A 23,017-nucleotide genomic window follows, 5' to 3' on the forward strand; every position below is an offset into this window, starting at 1 on the left:
ACTCGGATTTCACGTGACTGTGGTATACTGCGAAGAAAGGAGAGACCCGACAGTGCGTCATAGTCACTGACCACACGTGCAATCCGAGGATAACAGCCAACAACTATGGCAGTCAACATCGACGAGTCAAACAGGTTTCATAAGTAGACACGATGATACCGAGAGTTTCAAAGCACTTCATGTAACAAGTGACTTTGCGTGCAGTCACGCACGAGGGTGCAAATTTGCAAACAACTGGGATAAAGTTCGCAATGAAAAAATACTTGGCTCAGCCAGAATTCCGGCTTTTATTCGTGGTGAACTTCATGCTAGGTGTTTCCGTATCGAGAATTGCAATCGCTTTTGAGGACATCTCTCTATGGGAGTGTTTTGGACGGACTGTGACTTCCCATTTACGTTCAGTCACTGATTGTCTCTCTGTCTGCTCGCAGGTTCTGACACAGCGTCGCGTTGACGCAGCCCCAGGGGTGGACTCGACGCCGCCCGATTCGCCGCCGCACCCCGGCGCCGCACCCGCTGCGCCCACCTGCGGCGCGGCTGCAGCCCCGGAGCAGCAGCCGGCCGCCGAGGAGGCCACCCCGCGCCCAGTGGCCGTGGTGCAAGGCCGGGTCAAGGGGTATCGCATGCCGATCCCGTCAACCTGCCGCCCCGACGAATCAAGTGAGTGTTCATGCAGAGCAGGGTGAAAACTGTGTTTGTGTGCGCATTATAATGCATCAGCCCTTTTTTATGGGCAAAAATGTTTGTAGATGATATGAAAACGCTACTATGGTAAGTTATCATGGAGGAGATGAAGTGAGTGATGTTGAAGTTATCCAAAAAAGTGAAATTTTCATCATTTTTAAGTGTTTGGAACCGAAAAGGTTTTTAATGCAATTATAATTAACTAAGGGTAATCGAAATCGGACTATAATTAGATATGATTTAATTTTTCTATTCGTCGGTCGTCGTATTTTTCACCATTTTTATTCCTTTTCTGAAATGCTGCCTTTTGACATTAACTATGACCTCGAGAATTGGTACATACCAACCAAGATATGCAGCGCCTTAGCTAATTTGGCCATTTATGCAACGCACTACCAAGGCAGGAGGGTGCAAACCACCCGACCATCCGATGTTCGAGTAAACAGAAAGCAGAGCGCCATAATCTAAATCCTGGATGCCATCGTGGTCAAACTACCGACATGTGAGTAGAGGGATGAGCGACATCCATAATGGAATAATCATTAACATTGTGGGCATACATGCGATCCCACGGAAACTCAGGGGAGAATGTCAAACGACCTACGACCATTTAATCATAAGATTGGTATTACACGACTCTCCACTCCGCTCTCCTATCTGCTAACCTTTTCAAATATGCGTTTATTTTATCTTTTACATCTTTAACAACCCGCCCTTTGTAACTCATTTGGAGTCGCCCTTTTTCCCTTCCTCTTTTTCTTCTTCGATACTATTAATCACGCCATCATGTCTCACAATGTAGCCAACTAAGTTGCCTCGTCTTCCGCTTAGGGTTTTTTCTCTTTTCTGCCGCTCTTCTGAGCACCCCCTCATTATTTACTTGGTCTATCCATTTTATCTTCGTCATTATTCGGCATCACCACATTCCGAATGCCCCCGCCCTTGCTTTCTCTGTCGCGCCTAGCCTAACCACGCCCATCACATCCACATCGGATTTGGTCATTCCAATCTTGGTGGCGTGCGCAGAAGCTACTGATGTAAATTATTATATAGGTATTTATTGATATGTATCGTTTGTTCCCATATTGTTTGAGCAGCTTGTAAATTATATGTCTGTTAAATGCATTTCTCGCTAAAAAAGATAAGTATGAAGATTTTGATATTGTTTATTTACAACTATTTCATTTGCTAACATTTTTCATTACCCACAATGGTGATGAAGTTTCAAATTCAACTTTGGCCTCGGCTTTTGGTAAATGCGCAGCCTCCGTGAGCATTTCGATTTTATTATTAACTCGGAGGATCGAATCCCTCGACTATGGAACCGTGAATTTGAGCCCACGAGTCCTTTGAGTTTTGGCGGAGGAAGCTGGAGCTACCCGGGCAGGCAGGCCCATCATCATCTTGGCTGACACGTTGCATCAAATTTAAATCTTACCCTTTACCCTTCCACAGAAAGAAACTACCGATCGAAATTCATCGGCGCGCATAACGAAGTGGCATCGAGATCTTTTGTGAACGATAGGGTTGTTTCCTATTACTTTTTATTGCCTAAATCGAAAGATCATTACTTCTGGAGTACATATTTCACGCTCTTAGATTTTTAAATGACGATATCTATTTTTCGCGTTTAAATGAAAAGTGAAAATTTTCAAGCGCGCGAAAACGCGACGGCTAAGTATGAATGCTGGGAAAAGCCCGTGTGACGTCTGGCAGCTGCTGCGTGAAGCCACGTGGGTGCGAGGCTATGAACGACGCTACGATGCAGGCTGCTTGCTGCCGAGCATGGCGGTAGCGAAGAGTACCCTGCTAGCAGGTAGCGCTTGGCTCAAATAAGGATTATTTATACCCTGACAAACGAAGGAAACTTTCCGACCCTAGACAATTTTAATAGGTGATTATTAAGACATGTTTCCCTGAGCTCTCTGTGCCTCATGCATGCATTGATAATCTCAGACGATGTAAAACTCCTATCTCGGGAATCTAGGTCCCTGTGACGTCACGTGGAGTGGCATCGCATGGGCGCCAATCTAGCCCTTTTCAAATGAGGTTAAAATTGACTATTAATATTCGTATAACACTGTGCTTTCTAAAACCAAATAAATTGTATACTATGAATACATTAATGTTGGGTTACGATTTGCAATCAATGCCTTTCGTTTTCTTTGATGAAGGAAACGACCCTAATAAGGAATGTGGCGTCTGATTTCCTTCCAATGCGTGCGATGCACAGCAATGGTTAAATAAGAAGCCGGGACAGTTTTCTTGTCATTGAATTTTTGGAGAACCACATGAATATAGAGTGATCTCTAGCATGTTTGGTCTTATGCTGTGTCAATGATCGTACGGAATAGTTTGGAGCTCTTGAAAGGCGTCAAGTATCATTGCGACCATATCGGAGCGGCACCCGTCCAAATCTGCTTTTTCCACTCCAACGGTGGACTGGTGCATCCAATATCACTCACCGGGCCCGTTATACGGAGAGCAGCGTCGGCTCGTCTGTCACAATACACTGATAAGAGCTTTTGTGAGAACGATTAAGGAATTTAGAGTCTGATTTCCTCTCCAATTCGCAGAATATATAGAAGTCTTAATTAAGAATCCACGCCCATTTTCTCGCCATTTACCTCTCCTGATAAAGAAATGATTTGTCATGGCTGAATATCAAGCAAAATAGCTTTAATACTTGCGTAATTGATGTGGTAAAATTTTGCTACTGCCTCCCATAGTGAACCATTAGTAAACGTCGACCAGTCATGTTAAATATAAAAAAAATTATGGATATTTTTTCAATTCTTCTTGCAGCTCAATTCAAGGAAAGTGCTTATGATTCTGCTATTTACTCACCAGTGAAAATTAATGACTGCGAAAAGCCTTCCATAACAAATACCGGTCGTGCTGGATATCGTCCTAAATATAGTTGATAGCATGCTGGAAATTATGCTGTATTAAGTTTCTATCGCGGAACTATCCTGAGCTACATAGCATTTTGAAAAGGCGCCCGGTATCATTGGGTGCATTTAGGAACCACATCTTTCAAAACCTACTCTTTCCGTTCCAACAGGGAAATGGTCCTACTTTGATTGTACTCATTAACACAGAGAGCAGCTACTAATAGACAGCCTAGGGCCGACTTCACACTGCACAATAAGAAGCGATATCTTGAGCTTTTGTCGGAGCAATTAAGGAATGTCGCGTCTGATTGCCTCTCCAATTCGCGCGACGCATAGAAGTCTTAATTATGAAGCCAAGACGATTTTCTCGTCATTTAACTTCCCGGAGATCCACATGAATTGTCATAGCTCCGTTCCCTCGCATAAAATACTTCCCATCGGCCCTACACGTTTATTAGTTTTTTTCCCCCGCTCGGCTGTGGGGGGCACTGGCAGCGTCGGTAGCGTGGGCGCCACGAGCGATTACCGGGCGCGCAGAAGGCGCGTCTTCACGCGAGCGCCGTCTAACGGCGGCCATTAGCACACATCGGCCCGGAGTGGAATTCATAAAGCGAGGGGGCGCATCTAAATTGGGCACTTCCCTCCCCGCATCAGGAAGCCCCCTTTTAATTGTTCCTCGGCAAAGGGCTTGATTAAAATCTCGGCCCCGTTTGCCGTCGGGGAGGTCGTTAATTGCTGGGGTGGCGAGCCCCCCGGGCGGCCTCGCTTGAAGGCGGGCTTTGCTGTCGTCATGACGACTCCGTGCACGGTGCACGCGTGAAGACGGAACGCCCTCAAAGGTCTAATGGAACCAAACAAGAGAGAGAGAGAACCATGTCGTGCGTTTATGAGCAAGGTTGAAATGGCAAAAAGCGAGGTAGGGCGATTGGCAGGTTGCGTCGATTGCGGTCGTCTTGCGTTTGTTTCCATTGGAAATTGCATTACCATCGAAATCAATGGTTGTATATTCGGAAATCTCTCGAGTGATTCAGAAATTTTATTCATTAACATTAATAGCTAACTGCTTCAGTCTACGTTTTGTTTTTTTTTGGAACCATCATCAGTGCTTCGAAAATGCTCATCTCATACAGTCGATGAATTATAGCCACTTTCATCAGTTCACGTTATCTATTTATTATAATACTCATCAATATTAAGTGTAAGTATTTCTATAAAATCTATTCAAGGTATGTCATAATATTATTTCCTATCTATTATTAATTTTAATACATTTCCTTTGCAAATTATTGGTATTCCCTATTATAATAGGTTGGCTGTCAGCATTGCTCTCAGTTAGTGGTTACTGCGTCGCCACCTTGAGCGCTCGGGCATACATTTCCTCTTTTTTTCTTGAGCATGATCTAAGAGTAAAACATCGACAACTGAGAATAAATCATTTGAACGTGTCCTGGTGAAAATATTTTGCTTTCCTAAACGAAATCCAGTTACGTCTAAATTAAAAGTAAAGGCGCACAGATTTTGGAGAAATCAATATTATTTACCTCGACCAGCATACCTGTCCTTCACAAGAAGCACAAGAAATGCAAGAGTGGAAATTTACTTGGTTTTTGCCATTTAATTCAAAACTCATTCTGTGTAGATTTTTCGCCCAATTTGTGCATTGCGGGTGACTCCGCAAAGTTATCACCGTGGCTTGTCCCGGTATTCTTAAATCAATACTAATGGTATGCTTAATGCATTTGGTAACAACTCAAAAGTGTAATGGTAAACAATGCTTTTTCAAGGTCAATGAGTAGCAGTAGCGAGGTTTTCATGGAAATAGAGTAATTTAACTTCGATTTCAGAACTCATTTGTTAACAACTCAAAAGTGTAATGATGAAGTTTCTGCGTTATATTTTTATCTTGATTGTAATTCATTAGTTATGTTATATCGGATCTTTTTCAAAACAAAATCATATTCTAGTTTACACTTTAAAGTATTGCATTAATCTAATGCATCGTAATGTTGATCTAATAACATTCCGATGCGGATACTTAGGCTTATTTTAAATGCGTTTCCTCCAATATAATATCCATTTTTCGTCTGCAATCGATGAATTTCAAATAGGAAAGGAACTTCAGATATTTTAATAAAACTGATATTTTTCGTATCTCCGTGGAACTTCCTTAGCAAAAGCGGTACCATTCTTAAAACATGTGATAGACTATGAAATTTTACCCACTAGCTCGTAACTAGTTGCGTGGCATGATTTACAATCGAATGCATTGCAAATAAACATTTGCCAGGTTCTGTTTGCTCTTGAATTGGAATTTCGTGGATATAATAATAATAATAATAATAATAATAATAATAAACTTCTTTATTGGGCGAGATTGGAACTAGAGAGTCCCATCTTCCATCTAACCCCTCGTCAAACATGAAATATATGCAGTTAAATGCATTGTCAAGTTGCTCATGAAATTACATGCAGATAAATTACATAACAATAAATAGAAGTTCCATTATCAATAAACAAATAAAATTATAAGTTAACAAAGTTACTATTGACCAAGTGTAAAAAGATGTTAGTGAACGTGTGAGAAATCTAAGGATATTGACTGTCATCCTTATTGGAAAAAAACTCACTGCAGGAAAACGCCCACACAAGAAGGGGGCGTAAAAAACCTGCGAAAACCTACTGAGAGAGCTAATGTAAACCTAAGTATCTACAAATACAATGAATTACATGGAAAATATCACCCAGTACCTGCAAAGAAAAATAAAATTAGATGAAGCCGGAGGAGATAAGTGATGAATATTTCCTACTGTTCCCATGATGTTTCATATCTCGTTGTTGTTCTTGAAGAAGTTTTACGTGTAGTGCCTTTTTGAAGGAGGTGAGTGATGGTGATTTACGTAGTGGTAGGTTAATGTTGTTCCATTCGCGGCATGCAGTAACAATGAATGATTTATTGAATCTGACTGTCCGGTGGTGAGGTATAACGAGCTTTTCATTTCCCCTCGTTTTTGGGTCGTGTACCCTACTAAGTGTTTGAAATTCGTTTCTGAGGTACGCTGGTGTAGTTGTCTGTAAGATTTGATAGAGAATTCAAAGGATATGCAGCCGGCGCACAGTGGGCTGAAATCGAAAAAAGCTGGACAAAACCTCGAAAATGGTTTTTTTAAGTATGGAAGTTGAAAATTTGCACAGTTGTTGCCAACACATTATTGCATTTTTTGACGCAAAATGTTTTTCATAGGTTGATTTTTTGTATAAAATACATAGCCTCAAAGTTGAACAAATTTGGCGCAAATTGCCCGCTTTGAATTTATTTCGAAATTCAGCATGTTTAAACTAATGTCACACCTTTAGTAGTAATTCAATAGCAACAAAAATTTATAAAATTGTTAAACGGTTTGTTAGCATTGATTACCATCAACTTTCACGACTTAGTTGTTGTATTTGTGACCAATACGATACAAAATGGCGGACCCTGTTTTTCGTCGAATTTTTGCGTTTATGTAGGATTTTAAAAAAAGGATCACCGAGTTACCTCGAGATATATGAACCTAATGCAGGCGTTGAAGGAGCGGTGAAGTTTATTCGACAGCACTTGAGATATGTCTTGCAATGCAACATCGGCATAGTCAAAATGGGGAAGTATTAAAGTCGAAATTAATTGCTTCTTTAAGGAGAGAGGGATAATTTTTCTGAAACGAATTAATGGAAATAATGACTTATTCACTGCTTTACATATCTTAGTTATGTGAGAGGACCAAGACAAACTTTCATCAATGATCAATCCTAGATTAATAACTTCGTCGCAGTACTTTATAGGAGAATCAGCGATGCGCACTTGCGGTAATTGATCCCTGTCAATTGAATTGAAATAGGAGAATTTAGGAGGCAATATCATTTATTCCACGGCATTTATCTACGCGGAAAATGTGAGAAAAAGTGAAAAATATGTTAGGAGATAGGAGCGCGACGCATTTTCCATGTCTGTGGTCTTCGTGTCGCGAGCATTTTTCAAAGGTGAAAAAGGGAGAGAGCCCTCCCAAATAATCCACGGATGTTTCTGCATGTTTCCATTCCGACCAGCCGAACACTGCATGCATTGAAGACAGATTGAAAACTGTCAGGAGGACATGAAGTGACGCTCAACCTTGGCCTCCAAATGGCTCGAGAGGCTTAACTTGCATATGAGACCAAACACTTCGAAATTGGTCCACCAATGGATCGCCATTCGTCGCCGGAATTGCATTTCTTTGAAAAACCCTCCAGCCTAATACATACAACTCCACAATTCTAAGCACTCACTCTCTGCCTCTCGCAGGCAAAGGAATGAAATAGACATTGAAATTGAAATAATTTGCTTTTCCTTGTATTAAACAAGTTGTCTCGTTTCCTTGCATCCCTCAAATCAAATTGCCATTATTGAGGTCGATTTCAGATTTTTTTAAAATCAAACTTTAATCAAATTTGTGAATTAATTACAGCCAGTGTCTAATCTGAAGCGAACCAGCACTCCACCTTTCCACCACTCCTAACACTGATGAAACATTTATTCTAAGGCAAGATACGCATAAAAGAAAATCACTCGTTCAAATATGGTTTCCACAATTGTGCTCCAATGACTCAAGGGAATCTGGAATTAATTTTCAAAATTTCTATCGATAGTTTGGCCTGTTGCAAAATTCTTCCAATTGAAAAAACTTCCGAGAAAATCATTATTTTACCCTCGGAAAAGTGTGTTACCTCACTATTCAAATTTAAAGGTGCCTCGATTTTAAAATGGTGTACCTTTGGCTACAATAACCGAAGGCTCTATATGGTTATCGCTTGTCTTCCATTTTTACAAATATTCAAAATACTCAGCTCATTGAGTTTTTTTAATTTAATTTTTAAATTTAATAGTATTACCGGTTTCGCTTTACAGCATCATCAGGTACTTGATATTTTTGTACCTGATGATGCTGTAAAGCGAAAACTGTAGTCGCTTTACAGCATTATCAGGTACAAAAATATCAAGTACCTGATAATGCTGTAAAGCGAAACCGGTAGTACTATTAAATTTAAAAATTGTGGAAATTGCTCCTGCTTTTTCATTTTTCAATAGTAGTAGTCATCAACTTCTTTACCTTTGATAGCGTTGCAGGGTCCCATTATGGAGTTTTTCCAGTGGATGATCGGACCATTTAACTTATTCTTTATGTCTATACATGGGTGCTACTTTATAATATTTACTACCTATTATTTTGCTCAACGATGCTTACAATTGTTATTAACAATCGTATGGCAGCTCCACTAATGCTATCGCAGCAGAAGAGCTTGTGGAGTGAACGCTCGCGTCTCGAGCACGTATAAGAAATGCCTGGCTTTATTTTCAGATGCTAATATTACTTTACTAAAATTCTAATGACTTTATTCGAAGTTGAATGGATAGTTGGCTTGATCGTTTTTAGTTTATGAAAAAAAATCCCAAACTATTTTTCCATTACCAGTTTGACTTTCTTGTACTAAATACGAACCCTTGTAGTGGAGGAAGTATTACTGCGGTGCATATGGATTTTATGATAGAAAAAGGTAAGTTGTCTTGAGTTAAGGTGCATAGGTAACATAAAGATTAGATTAAAAGGTGTATTTACTACTGTAAAATGAGGCTCACTCTATTTCAATGAAATTAAGGAACTAAGTAAGGAAGGCCTAACATGAACTATACGGGAAACGATAACTTGCTCGTTGATGAAATAGAGACAATAGGCCTATGCGCATGAATTAAAATGCGTAGAAATTGTACGCATTAATCTTGATAGCCTCGAACAGCTATGAAAAGTAATCGAAACCGCAAGGAAATAATTAAATAGCTATGTTGATGACTTTTTTATTCCTTACGCTCTATTAATTACGGCCTCGAACAGGTTCAACACTCCCGTATCATTTTCACGGGCTAATATAACCTTTTATCTCATAGCGAGTCATTAATATACCGATTTTTAAAAGGTGGGGAAGAAAAAGAGAGGACGGAGAGTTGTAGAGGAGTATGACAATAGTCAGAGCCATCATCATATTTATTTTACCACTAGTAAATTATACAATGATAGCTTGCACACTATGGAACAGTCACGGAAGAATTGCCGAAATGTCTTGCAATAGTTGTATTCGATCATTTTGGACAAGTCCTCTGGAGCGAAAATTATAAATATCCTATTACTACCGCATTTAAATCTGCCCAATGAATTGGATGAAATTCAAATTTTCGGGAAAAAGGAGCAAAATATTTGAAAATAGACGTAGCATATGCATTTCAGCTATGTTGGTCGAAGAGCAAGCCTCGGAGGCGGGGACATGAAATCATGCCAGTAAATCGCTCCTCTGTTTTTCAAGAATATGTATAGGAGTATGAGTGCAGTCATAATAGTGCTAGCCCAACTATGCAATATAGAAATGCAATATTTTCTCCGTAATGGATATAATCAGCGTTGGCACTTATTACATTTGACGGCATAAAGAGCTCAATCTCATCGACGGAAGGTGCGACATTCATGGCGAAGGTTTAGAGATCGTTAGCACAAAAAGCAATAAAATCGAAGGGTACTCATGAAATGTGAAGCTGAAGTCTTTATAAAAACACTGTAATGACTGTAAAGCATTTTGAATGAGGTACTAATGAAGCAGCTCGTATCCACGATATGCCTAAAAAAGCTAAGGATGAGCAGTTCGAATACATCGGTTCCGCTAGAACTCTGCAGGCCACTCAATGCGTTTGCGATTCGATTGTGTGTAAGACCTTCTCTGCTGTCTTCTTTCCTTGTGGTTGACGAATTACGAGTATGATTTAACCAATAAAATAATATTTAACTATAAAATAATTATTTATAATTATGAGCCGTACCACGGTAAGGCTTGAAATATTCTAAGCCGAACAAAGAAAATCTGTTAAAGGAACTGAATTTCCTTTGCTAATAACGCAACCGGTAGCACAGTTCCACAAAATAGCGCCATTCACTCTTGAGTTGCTTCATATACATCTATATAGCTCATGGCGTGTATGGCAATGGGTGGTTAATATCATTTACGCTTGATTAATTATTTTAGACAAAAAAAGAGAATTGAAATAGTACCAAGTATCAGGCCTGTGTCTCTTTCAAATTTCTCATCTAATTCATCAGGCTTTTTTTATTTCATTTTGCCTATTTATAATATTTTTTATCTTGTCTGAACAATAAATTTTACTGCAAAGTATAATGAAGAGGTGGGAATTCCTGCAAATCTTACCTCGTAGCGTCATATTGTGTGTGCGTATTTATGTAGTAAAAAGAAATATTTAACATATTTCCATGATATGCATACAATATTTCTATGAATAATGATATTTATTTAGTATTTAAATGATCTTACATCCTGAGTGAGAAACAAAATAAATAACCATCCCTTGTAACTATCATCATCACTGGTCAGCAATCCTAGGATTGGTTTGACGCAGCTCTCCACTCAGTTCTCCTATCAGCTAATCTTTTCACACCTACGTATTTCTTCTCTTTCACATCCTTCTTTACTTGTTCCATATATTTCGTTCGAGGTCTTCCTTCTCCGTTCTTGCCTTCCACTTTTCCCTCGACGATTGTCTTCATCAGGCCAGTTGTAACTATATGTTACATAATTTATGACGCATGCATCTACAATATATGCATCACGTTACCTAACGTGCATTAAATTGAATTAATTATATTTCGTTCATCGAATTACAATGCGATTCTTCGTGCCAGTCTTCATCATCTACCACTCCATGGGTGCACCACTCCTCTCTTTTTTGCACGCGGCGATTGGATCAAAATGTTCATTCCTCCCATGTGTCAAGAAAACTCGTTCACGAGATAAATCACCGCACGTAGAAGGGAGATAAGTGCGTTTGATGGCTTCGTCTCACACTCGCCTATTACGGGATCACTCGTTCGGTGGATCAGGTGGATGTGGACGGCAATAGTTCTCATCAGCCTCCGCGTCCCAGCGAGATTTCTGCCGTTGACGCTGCCGCCCCCCCACCCGCCCTCCCCGCCTTTCCCCCCCGTTCGCACAAAAGACCGTTGAGGCTCATCCCGGAAGCGGCAGATGGCCCACGCCTTCGCTCGCCCCAGATAAGGCTCTGTCGAGTGCGGCGGCGGTTGGGTCGATCCATGCATTGCCTCCGCAGCTGCCCTATGGCAGCGAGAGCCGCCTCACACGCCAACAGAATCGGATCGCTTCCATTGGCGTCTGCGATGGAATTCAGTTGGACAGATTGAAGCACGCACCGCCAAGGCGAGCCTGTGCACTCAACATGAAGCATTTCCCGGACGATTTTGGGGTAGTCTACATCCCTTTCTTGATTTTTTGGCGCTGATTCTGAGTGTGAGGTTTTCCAACAAAATGGCACAATTTTCGTGACGCAGCTTCGCAAAAAACGGCAAAAAATTTACATTTTTTTAATTTGTTCATAATTTGATAATTAATTAGCCTTTAGAATTTTAATTCTTGGTTCGCAATTCAAATATAAATTGCATACATTTCCCTACCATTTATATCCCATAGGTTTGAAAGTGGCCTTATCAAAAATCTTTCAATTGGAAAATTAATAGAAGTGTATCGAAACGATCGGACGCCATGGCTTTCATTTCATTGCTCGTTTTAAAATTTAGGATTTGAAGAAAGTTTTCTAAAATACACTCCGTATCCTCAGAATTATTTTCATCGAGCATTGAACTCTCCGCACTGAAATGACGGAACTTTGTAATGTTACTGATAAATAACAAAAGGCACGGTTTTAATAAGGAAACTGACGTTGGTTTAAGCCATCTGTGCCAAAATTGCAAATATAGTATTTGAAAATATTTTTTTCATAATCATAATAATAATAATAACGTAACTTCCTCCATGGCTGACAGCACGGATCCCGAAAAGGTAGATCATGCGAAACACCGCTCGCGCTCTTTCTTCACGACGTTATAAAATCTGGTGAATCGAAAAGACAAGTTGACGCACTATTTCTAGATTTTAAGAAAGCTTTCGACACTGTACCTCACAACAAAATTTTATACAAATTACAGGCATGCGGATTAAACGAAACAGTTGTAAACTGGACACGCGACTTTCTCAGAGATCGTAAACAAAAAGTAGTTCTTGGCGGAATTAGCTCTGATGTTCTAAAAGTCACATTAGGTGTTCCACAAGGAAGCGTAATCGGCCCCCTGTTGTTCATTATATACATTAATGATCTCTGCTCCTGCATTAGCAGTAAAATACGTTTATTTGCTGACGACGCTATCATCTATCGCGAAATTAGTGATCACTCTGACTATGAAATTCTATCTTCTGACTTGAACAACGTTCATTTTTGGAGCCAAGAGTGGGGACTCGATCTCAATCTGAGAAAATGCATGGCGGTACATTTCTTGCGGAATTCGTCCAACTCTAACCATGTTTATGCAGTGGATGATATTAACATAAAGGCAACAGACGAAGTGAAGTACCTGGGAGTTACGATAACCTCGAACCTCACGTGGGGAACACATGTAAAGAATATTTGCGGCATAGCCCGGAAGAAATTAGGATTCGTCTATTGTGGGAAGATTTTCGGATGAGAAAATAAGAGAAAGGTGCTATTTCGCTCTCGTCCGACCGCACCTTGAATATGCAGCGAGCGTATGGGATCCGGTGCAGAAAGGCTTAATCCGCGAACTGAATAAAATTCAAAGGAAGGCTGCGCGTTTCGTCAAAAACTGCTGCGGGCGTACAGACAGTGTTACCCAGATGTTAAGCGAATTAGGCTGGGAGCCGCTGGAGACTCGGAGGCTTAGATTGCTTGAACAATTGAGGACGGATATCTTTAAGAGCGACTCAGATAACCTAATATTAGAGCCACACTATATTTCCAGGTCCGATAGAAGCGATTAATTAAGAGAGATGTTTTGCCGAACGGATAGATATGGGAATTCGTTTTTCCCCCGAACCATAAAGGACTTTAATAAACGGTAGTCCCAACTTCGTTAGAGCACTTCATTTTTTTTAGCTGTAAACGGCTGGTGTCCTAACACCCCCTGCCACACGCCTTTTAGGCGGCTTGCAGGGTATTATATAGATGTAGATGTAAGAAAATTTATTTTCTTTCATTAATTATTTCCCTGAATGCATTATGAACTCGCGACTTCATTTTCTGTGTATTTACCTTATTGCTTAAAAATATATGAGTGAGAGGTTTTGCAGTACATTGAAATGAGTACTTTTAGCAGCTGAATTTTCCCTCCTGACCTTCAAGGCCATTGTTAAAAAATCGTTAGGGTCATTTCCCCTAGGGTTGCAGTTCACGCAAGGGATGCCCCTCCCAACTGCGCTACCGGTTGAGCTGCCGTGTCCGCAAAACGCTCAAGGATAGGGCAGAAGCTTAGTCTGCTTACTCCATTGCTAATGCCTTACTCTTTTGTAGACTCATATCCAGAGAAAATGGGATCCAACCTGCAATCTGGAATTTCATCTTCGAAAATGATCCGCTCAGGTGGCAATATTATTTCTATCCCATGAACATTTCCCTTCTTTATTATGTACTACTTTATGAGAAAAAATTACGCTTCAAGGTTCCCATAGCCATTTTCTGATGGGAATAATCATCTGCATTCGCTTCGCCAGCCGTCTGAATTATCGGTCTCATGAGTTTGGACACCAGTCAGTTAATCTGTAAGAGATAAGAGAACAAGTTGGTATATCTTGTGAGAGCTTTAACTGCCTAAGTTCGTAAGAGCATTAATTTTTCCTTTCTTTCTCGTCGGAAAACAAACTGCAATGTACATCCGCTCGTAATATAGTCAATAGTTTGAGGTGTCACTTTGTGAATTTTTTTATTTTAAATAAAAAGATTTGTTAATTCAAATGTATGTTTAATTTTAGACCACCGGTTTCGTCTCGGTGCGACATCATGTGATGAAATTAACGAAATTTGTTACTTAAAAAAATCTTTCCGTTCGGCATCCCATCTCTCTTAATTGATCGTTTCTGGTGAATCGGGATTTGTAGTGAGGTACTGATATAATCTTCCCCGAGTCGTTCCAAAAAAATCTCTTATTTAGGGCTCAAGCAATCTTAGTTTTAAGTGTTACCTCTGAGGCCCAATTCCTGTCAAAGTTGGGTAGCGCTTTGTGTACCCTCGTGGTAGTTTTTGAAGAATCGCGACGTTTTCCTTTGTATTTCATGTAGTTCGTAGATAAGATCTTTCTACACAGAATCCCACAAGTATGCCGCGCATCCGAAGTGCGGCCTGACCAGTGCAAAGTAGCACTTTTCTGTCGCTTTTTCGTCCTAGGACCTTCCTTGACTAATCCTAAATTATTTATGGCTATGCAATAAGTATTTTACGAGTTTGTTCCCTTTGGTTTGAAATGTGATTTGGCACTAGTGAGCTTAAAGTTTCAAATTTTAAGGCCTGGTTACACGATTCAGTAACCCGTACGAGTTTATGTCTAAATGTATGAACGCAAAAATGCACCGCGAAACCACCCAATGTGTGGGAATGCAAGGACAGAAAATAGAACCTGTGCGAATTTGGTTCATGTATTCGCTTATGTTCCGTTCCGGTCCACCAAAATCGTTGATGCTTTCACACATAAACTTGTACGTGTTAATGCACCGTGTAACAAGCCTTGGGTGCTCCTGAACTCCAGGGAATGGATGTACTCTCAAAATTTCACGTTTGTTTCGTCAGTAATACAATGGGCTATACAATGAGGAACCAGTTTAAACACAGCATCGCGGTTTTTCCTGCGAACTCCCTCCACTCACCTCATACATTATGGTCGTGTGGTTTTCACTTCGAAAACTTGCTAGTAAATGGAAATCTGGAGCAACGCTGTAGATTTGAGTCGTTTAACAAATCTCTGTGTGTTTTAAAATACGGATCTCTCATTCACCTTTGCATTTGTGCCTAGCAAGGTTGAGGGTCTTAGGAAGTTTAATGACTGATGTATTATGTCAAGGGGTGAGGTTGGACTAATCATTTATACGAGGCCGTTAAGAAATTATCGGGGAAAATGGTAGCCTATACGGTAAAGCGATTGGCTGTTGGTCGAAGTGACCCTAGTTAAAGTCCTGAGTGAAGGTGCCTAAACACGAGCATCCCCAGACGAAATCATCGAAGCGCAAGGTGGGTCCAGGAAAGGGAACGGCCCTCTATGCGGTGGATTTGTCAACTCCCATCGAAAGAGACAATTCTTTCTCATATCCCTTATGTCCACTCATCCCTTCTCCCGCTCTACCTCTCCTCTCTCTCTCTCTCTCTCTTTTGCTCTCCACCGGTCAATCAGGCTCCGGGAAATGCCGCATTCCCCCTTGACTTTCAATTTGAACCATGTTCACACGCCTTGGGGTTAGGCTGGGGTGAGCTCTGCCGTCGCCTGTTAGAGAGAGTCAGAATATATTAATTGAGCCGTTACCGCTTTGGTGATCGCCGCACTCGTCCCTTGCGTCACGTGACCTCAATGTTTGTGATCGATGCAGGCCCATGCGCATCACCTTTCGTCGCCCCACGCTACACTTTGTCACAAATGTAGTCGGCAATGCGGAGAGAACTACAATGGATGAGACATTTTAAGAGATGAAGAAGTCAACTTGCGGCGACGCGAGCTCAAAAAGAAGGCCTGAATCCGTGGGCCCGAGCGATCAATGCGAGCGGAGCCCATTTGGGGGGCGTGAGTGATGTGGAGGCGTGGCCGCGGGCCATAAATTTGGTGCCTCACGGCTAGGGCTGCCAACGGTGCGGCCCCAAAAGGCCCCACGGTGTGAATGGGAGCATCGTGGGACACACATCACACGGCCTCACGTCTTCCTCCCATACAAATCCTTTTGTCGAGCTCGACAATATTCCCCCGCCCCCAGCGGACGGCATGCAACCATTGAAACTCTGCGATAGCCGAGTGGGTGACGCTAGGCTCGGCGGCAAGCTGTAAACATGGGATTGCATTGTTACGGCATCGTTCCCCGTGATTAATAGTGTCTCCATTGCACCGTTATGAGGTGCTGAAGGGAAAACTGCGCAGTGGATGGGGCAAGCAGATACTGATCCGCAGCGAGCTCGAAAAAGCATCAGGTTTACAGAAGGCCCCACACTTTCACGGGCTCAGCGTCATGACCTCAGCAAAGAATGGGTTTAAAAAGAGCCGAAAAAATTATACTGTAGGAGAACGCAGTATCGCCGCTCGACCGGTCTTTTTCCGCCATGAATTTCACTATGTTGCTGTTTCTAGCCCGCAACTTACATTTCCTGTACATACAAAAAGGGTTTCACAACATCTACCAATTTCTTACCTCCTTATTAAATTTACCTTCAACCTCATTAAATACAGATTTAACTGCCTGGCACCCATTTCTAGTGTTGTTCGACACTTTATCAAAGTCATTGGTGGTCAAGGCGTACTTTGATTGGCTTGTCGCAAAACACAAGCCGCAAGAATGGCACATGAGCATTGGCCATCCATCTTCCGCCTTTCCTTCCAACTTTCGTCCTTTGAATGCCAGGCATAGTAATTATTTAACAAAGGAACTGATTATGAAAGTGAATCCGACGCGCAAGAGTGGCATAATAGACGACACCAGCGATACCGCCAATCGGTGCCGACGTCACGGTAGCTGTAGCGTTCAATGCAGTCGTCTGTGCTTCAATCAATAGTGCCACTATCAAATTACGTTAAGAGGACGCATTTCTTTCTCTCGGATAGTACTTTCCCATGAAATCTTACCCGTTTCATACTTAAGAAATTTAAAAACTGTATCGGAAACCAAGGAAATGTAGAATATGGTGTACCTAAAGGTTCTATTTTAGGACCAATCTTGTTTACTGTGTATATTAATAGTATATTTAAATGTATTTTAAACTGTAATATTTTACTTTATGCTGATGATGTTGTATTGATATCTGCTCATAGAGATTTAAATACTGCCATTGCCTACATGCAAAATGATGTCAATAATTTAACAAAATGGTTAACATGACCATGACCTCTCAATCAACATGAAGAAGTCCAAAGCTATGTCCATAGCCAATAATGCAGCTAACGTTCAACAGATTCACATAACAATACATGATTATAAATGCCTGCATACTGAAATAACCAAGTCTGTGTGTAAATGCAACTATATAGAACAAGTAACACAATATACGTATCTCGGTATCATAATAGATCAGACATTCAAATTTAGGGAACACTGTGAGAAGATATGTAGTAAATTACGAAAGGTTAGTTATCAAATGTATCATATTAGAGATTTATTGCATATTAAAGTTAAAAATATGTTGTATTTCGCAACAGCTGAATCAATATTAAGATATGGTGTTACTATTTGGGGTAAAACCAGTAGGGTACATAAAATAAAACTATACAGTACACAAAACCGGATCATCAAAGCGATTGCTTACAACAAAAAAATGATAATAACTTGTCAGCGAACTCAGACTCTCACGATACAAATAATTTCTGTAAAACACTAAGAATACTACCACTCGAAAAACTTCTAACCTATATTTTAGTAATAGATAATTATTTTTCCAATAAATATAAAACACTGAAAGACAATTTTCATAAAATGGAAAAGAGGAATCTATACCAATATAAAATCCCCAAATGCTTCAATCAATACAGTGAAAAAAATGGTGGTTACCGTTCCTAAATTGTTTAACAAATTACCTAAAGAAATGCATGGTTTAACCACATATTCGGAATTTAAAAGTAAACTTTTAAATTATCTACTTGAGGACTTTAATTTTTAATTTTAAGGCAATATAAGTTTTTTTATCGTTTCTTTTATTGTTTTTAGATGTTTTTAACTTCTTGCAAATGAATTATGGAGAACCTGCTGATGAGCCTGTTTTGGCTCAGAAGGTCTCCTAATTGTAAAAATATTTTTTATTCTTAAATATTGTAATATCAGGGTTTTTCTCTTTTATCTTTTCTTGCCCAATAAGTCAAAATATGTGTTGGTTATATAGTGAAAAGCGTGTTAAGAATTTTTAAAGGGAATGTTTTTAATGTATTATATGTATTTTAATATTTGAGATATGTATTTTTAATGTATTGTAATGTGTTTATAAACAATAATAAAAATTATTAATAAATCAATACGTTATCATTTTGAAATTTGATGGGTATGTTAAGTAAATGGGGATCGTGTTGGTATGGTGACTTGAGGGTTGGCTTTCCACCCAGTCGGTCCGGGTTAAAATCCCATCAGCGAGATATTTTTGACTGTCCGATCCCTGCATGAGTTCTTTTTAAAAGACACTTATTTTTAAAGAGTGCAACACTCGGTTATAGCGTGGAGTCTGTCATTTGTATGCCTATCCTTACGCGCTAGAATCGCGCATCGTGAACCTGACATATTACAATGATAAGTCCTTTTGTCGAAGTGCAGCGAGTGAGACATTAAACTTCGTGCGAGGATAAGTATGGGTCATGCCACGTGAGTTCAAAGCATCACTCAACCTAGCCATCTTCGATTCCTCTTTAATTTGTCGTAGTTATTGATACTTACTAACAGTTGAAAATGTAGAGTTTTAGGACAATCAGCATTAAAGCTACAGATCACTAAAGTTGGGAAACTTTACGAAATTTGATTGTATCTACCACTATATAAACCATTACGACTATTTTCAAAATAGCCTTAGCATTTACACGTTCGTCGTAGAAAATAAATTACATTGTATTCAGCCTGTAATTCAACGTGACTTTTTGTATGAATTATGAACCCAATTGTTAATGACTATATAAACTTTGAATATACAATCATCTCAATGCAACCATCATCAAGTTTTTGAAAGGAAAATTAATGTATTTTATTGCCCTTGTATATCACTATATCCACCAAAAATATCGTAAGGACAAAGTAACGGTAAGATTATCAAAAAAATATGTCTCTTTACCATCAAAAACATATAGGCTGCGTCACGGTTTGCTGACGTGCAGAGTATGAATTACTTTTTGATTACTTCAAGTGTCTTTTTAATTGGATCTCTTGAGCAAAATACTTTTAATATTGAAAGACAATTATGACTGCAGCCAGAACCCTAAGGTTTTAAAACGAGCCTTTAAGGCTGAAATGAGCCGAAAACGCCCGAGGAAAGCGAGGAGATATTAACAATATCCGTGGTTGATATTACTTGCACGCTGACTCACTTACCTTTCCATCAAACTTTTCTAACTTCAAATTTATTTTTCAATATTCAAAGAGTGCACACCTTTTCCCTCCATGAAAGATGCGTTCAAGTTGACCACCAACCGTTTACCACCATTGTTTTCTGTGCACACCACATAAAGGGGGCGCAGCTCAGAGATTATTTTTGGTGTCATGACATGGTTGTCAGTTTTTTTTGGGATATTACCACCAATTTTCATTTTGATCTTTTTTCAGGATATAGCAATACTAAGGGGCAATCAAATATATTTTTTCAAAAAAAATTGAAAAGGACAGTTTTTGAATATTGAAGATAAAATTTAAAGTTATTAACCTTATTCCATTTTCACTGATTTCTACGTATTTGCGACGGGAATATCGCAAATAGAGTTATATTCGTTCACTTATTGGTAGACACGCTCAGGTTTTGCAAAATTTCTGTTTTTTAGCCCTATTACTTTGTAGCTGATTGATTTAAAATTCTATGCTGTTGATTTTTCATTGATCGTAAAGGACCGTATATTTCTCTCATTTGAAAGGAATCGAAGAGGGCCGAGTTCAAAATTTTTTCATTAAGTCGACAGGGAATAACCCAAATGGAGAAGTGAAGGAACTAAGTTATTCCCATTGATGGAGAAACCAGAAAATGGAAAATTAATATCGCTTATTACATTACTCCACCGATTAGGGGAGGTTTGCATGGAGCATTTTCAAATTATTCTGGCGTCTCCCCTCCCATCATATACTTCCCTCTCCAACTGACAATAAGGCCTCCTTCCTTTAATTCTGTCTGTAAATCCCATTCTCTTCCTCCCCCTTCCCCGCCTACCAAACATTCTTCCCTCCAACGCTGCCTTTAACATTCCCTCCCCGCTAAGTACCCCCTCCATCCATCCATACCTTCTGTCTCCTCCGTATCTCATCTGGAAGCTTTCTCTCCTCGCCCACCGCGTGCACTCCGTCCTTCCACTTCGTCCAATTCACTCCATTCTCCACTCATCGGCCACTTCTCCTCTCCTCACGCCACGCCCTCCCCTCCGCACCGCACTCCAGCTCCTGCTCAGACTCACACCAGCCTTTACTTTCAACTCATCTCATCACAACGAACCTATCATCAATGAAATAAATTAGATTAATTTCGATTCAATCCCTAGCGTTAAACTGGGAAATTTTAATGTTCCTTTTTCAAGCACGATAAAAAATCTAGTAGTGACAATGTCTAATAATCCCTCATGGCTAAATAATGTCCATTATGTTTCTAACAAAGTCAGTAAAATTTTGTATCAATTAAAACTAAGCAAAGAACTGTTACCTGTTGAAATCAGGAAACTGTGAATATCCTCCATTGTTTTTTCCGCATTTCGATTACTGCTGTTTAGTTTATAATGATTTTTACTACTTTGTGGAATTTGAAATCTTATTTCATGGAGCAGATTTCCAATTATTTTCAAGAACTTTGAGGGGGACAAAAAGATATGGCGTCGATTTGAAAATTTCTAGTGCATGTTTTTATAAAATATGTTTGAGAGGGACAAAAAGAAAAAACGTTTTCTGGAGGTATTTTTTAATACCTTTCGGCTGGCGTATTGAAAATATAACTTTTAGGTGGTGAAACATCGCGAAAAATGCGATTTAAAATATGCGATTTTGGCCATTTGGCTCTATGCTCTGGCCCTCCATAACACCCCTTTTTATTTATTATAGTATTCTACCGATTAAGGCGCCCACCACAGGAACAGAATTGTATGGATACTGGTGCCGAAAATGGCTTCTCGGCCCTTGAAAACGCCCGAGTAAGCTGAAAAGAATTTCCCCGCCACCAACCCCCTCCGTCATTCCTTTCAAACGCTAGAATAGGTTTGATTTTACCGTAATAAACGCACCATGAGGATTTATTGAACTTCCTCAATGCCCTTATCAGACATAAATTCTTTGAAATTACCTCACCTATGCTAAACCATTGGGATTTCATCATAAGTTAATGATAGCTGAAACGAAAAAAAAAGGGTTTCAATTTTTTCCCAATTTGCATACAAATGAAAAAATCTGGTTTACAGTAACTAGCCGAACAGATTAATTTTCGGTGAATTTTCTCCATACAATTTTATATTGACTCCAGGATTTCAATGAAAATCGATCTTGAAAGGTTATTCGTCATCCTCTGAATATTCCTTGATGCATATTATTATGTTGTCCGTCAAAACAATTCTAGTTAAAATCACGGCCGGTCTTGCGATTTTATCTTGGTACTGCCCATTGGATAAATAATAAATTGTTACTGCTATATGAGCGCAACACTATACTTCTATTTCCATTACCACAGTCAAAGCAATATCTCAATATGCTGCCTCATACGATGCCATTCGCTGTAAGTATATTCTAAATAAAAATTATAGTTCGTTATATTTTAATGATATTTTTCCTTAATATTACCATTACCTACCCGTCTTAATTTAGCCACGAATCACAATTCATTCAATTCTTCAGTCGCTAATTGAGCTCGCTTGCCTTTCAACGTCGGCATCAGCACACTGAACTCTAAATCATCTTCTAAATATGACAAAACATCCCGAAATCCTCTAACCAGAATCAAAATGTCACCCTTTTTCATGAAATGTTTCATTGGATATGTCGATTGCAAGATTGATTATAGAGAATCGGCATCATTTAGATTGGCCGAAAAAGGTCCGGGCATATCAACCACAACCCATCAAGGGTAAAACTAGGGAATGGTTTACAAAGGGGAACTAGTACTGTTCATGTTTCCGATTTGGAGCTTGAAAAGAAAACTATCAGCCCTTGAGTGACTGACCTAATATCCGAGTTTCTCGTAGATATTAAAACACAACGTTACTCTGTTACTTGGTCCCATGAAAAACCAGTAAAAGTTCGCGGACAATCAGTTCTCTAGAAAATGGAATTCACTAAGTTTCGCCGCCAAACTGCGGTTAGATAAATATGCGACTTTGTAAACAAATAGACGAATTTTAGAAACATGCAAGGAAATTCTTATGCATTAGATACGGAAAGTGGGAATTTCATGTGTAAAAACCGCTTATCATGTAGATAACCTTTACAGACCACATTTTTGAAAGGAATGAATAACCTCCTCTCACCTGCAATCTAGCTTCTACGGGAACAGGATGGAGATAATTTGTAGCGGTATATCCACAAATGAAACAACACTTGTGCGTAGATACAACGCGGGGAAAACTCAAATCGAGCTCATTTTCTTAATCTATATTCTTACATTCCGGCAGTTTTCGGAG

General features: G+C 39.7%; 1 protein-coding gene across 1 annotated transcript in view; it reads left to right on the plus strand.

The window, feature by feature from the left end:
• LOC124171257 (histone-lysine N-methyltransferase PRDM16-like) overlaps nt 1-23,017 on the plus strand; it is a 221,477-nt gene that overhangs the window by 109,714 nt on the left and 88,746 nt on the right. Inside the window, exon 4 of the mRNA XM_046550399.1 lies at nt 432-660. Within this exon, the coding sequence (XP_046406355.1) occupies nt 432-660 (229 nt within the window). The remainder of the gene's footprint in view (nt 1-431; nt 661-23,017) is intronic.

Source organism: Ischnura elegans, chromosome X (genome assembly GCF_921293095.1).
Source record: "Ischnura elegans chromosome X, ioIscEleg1.1, whole genome shotgun sequence".
In the NCBI taxonomy this organism is placed as follows: Eukaryota; Metazoa; Arthropoda; class Insecta; order Odonata; family Coenagrionidae; genus Ischnura; species Ischnura elegans.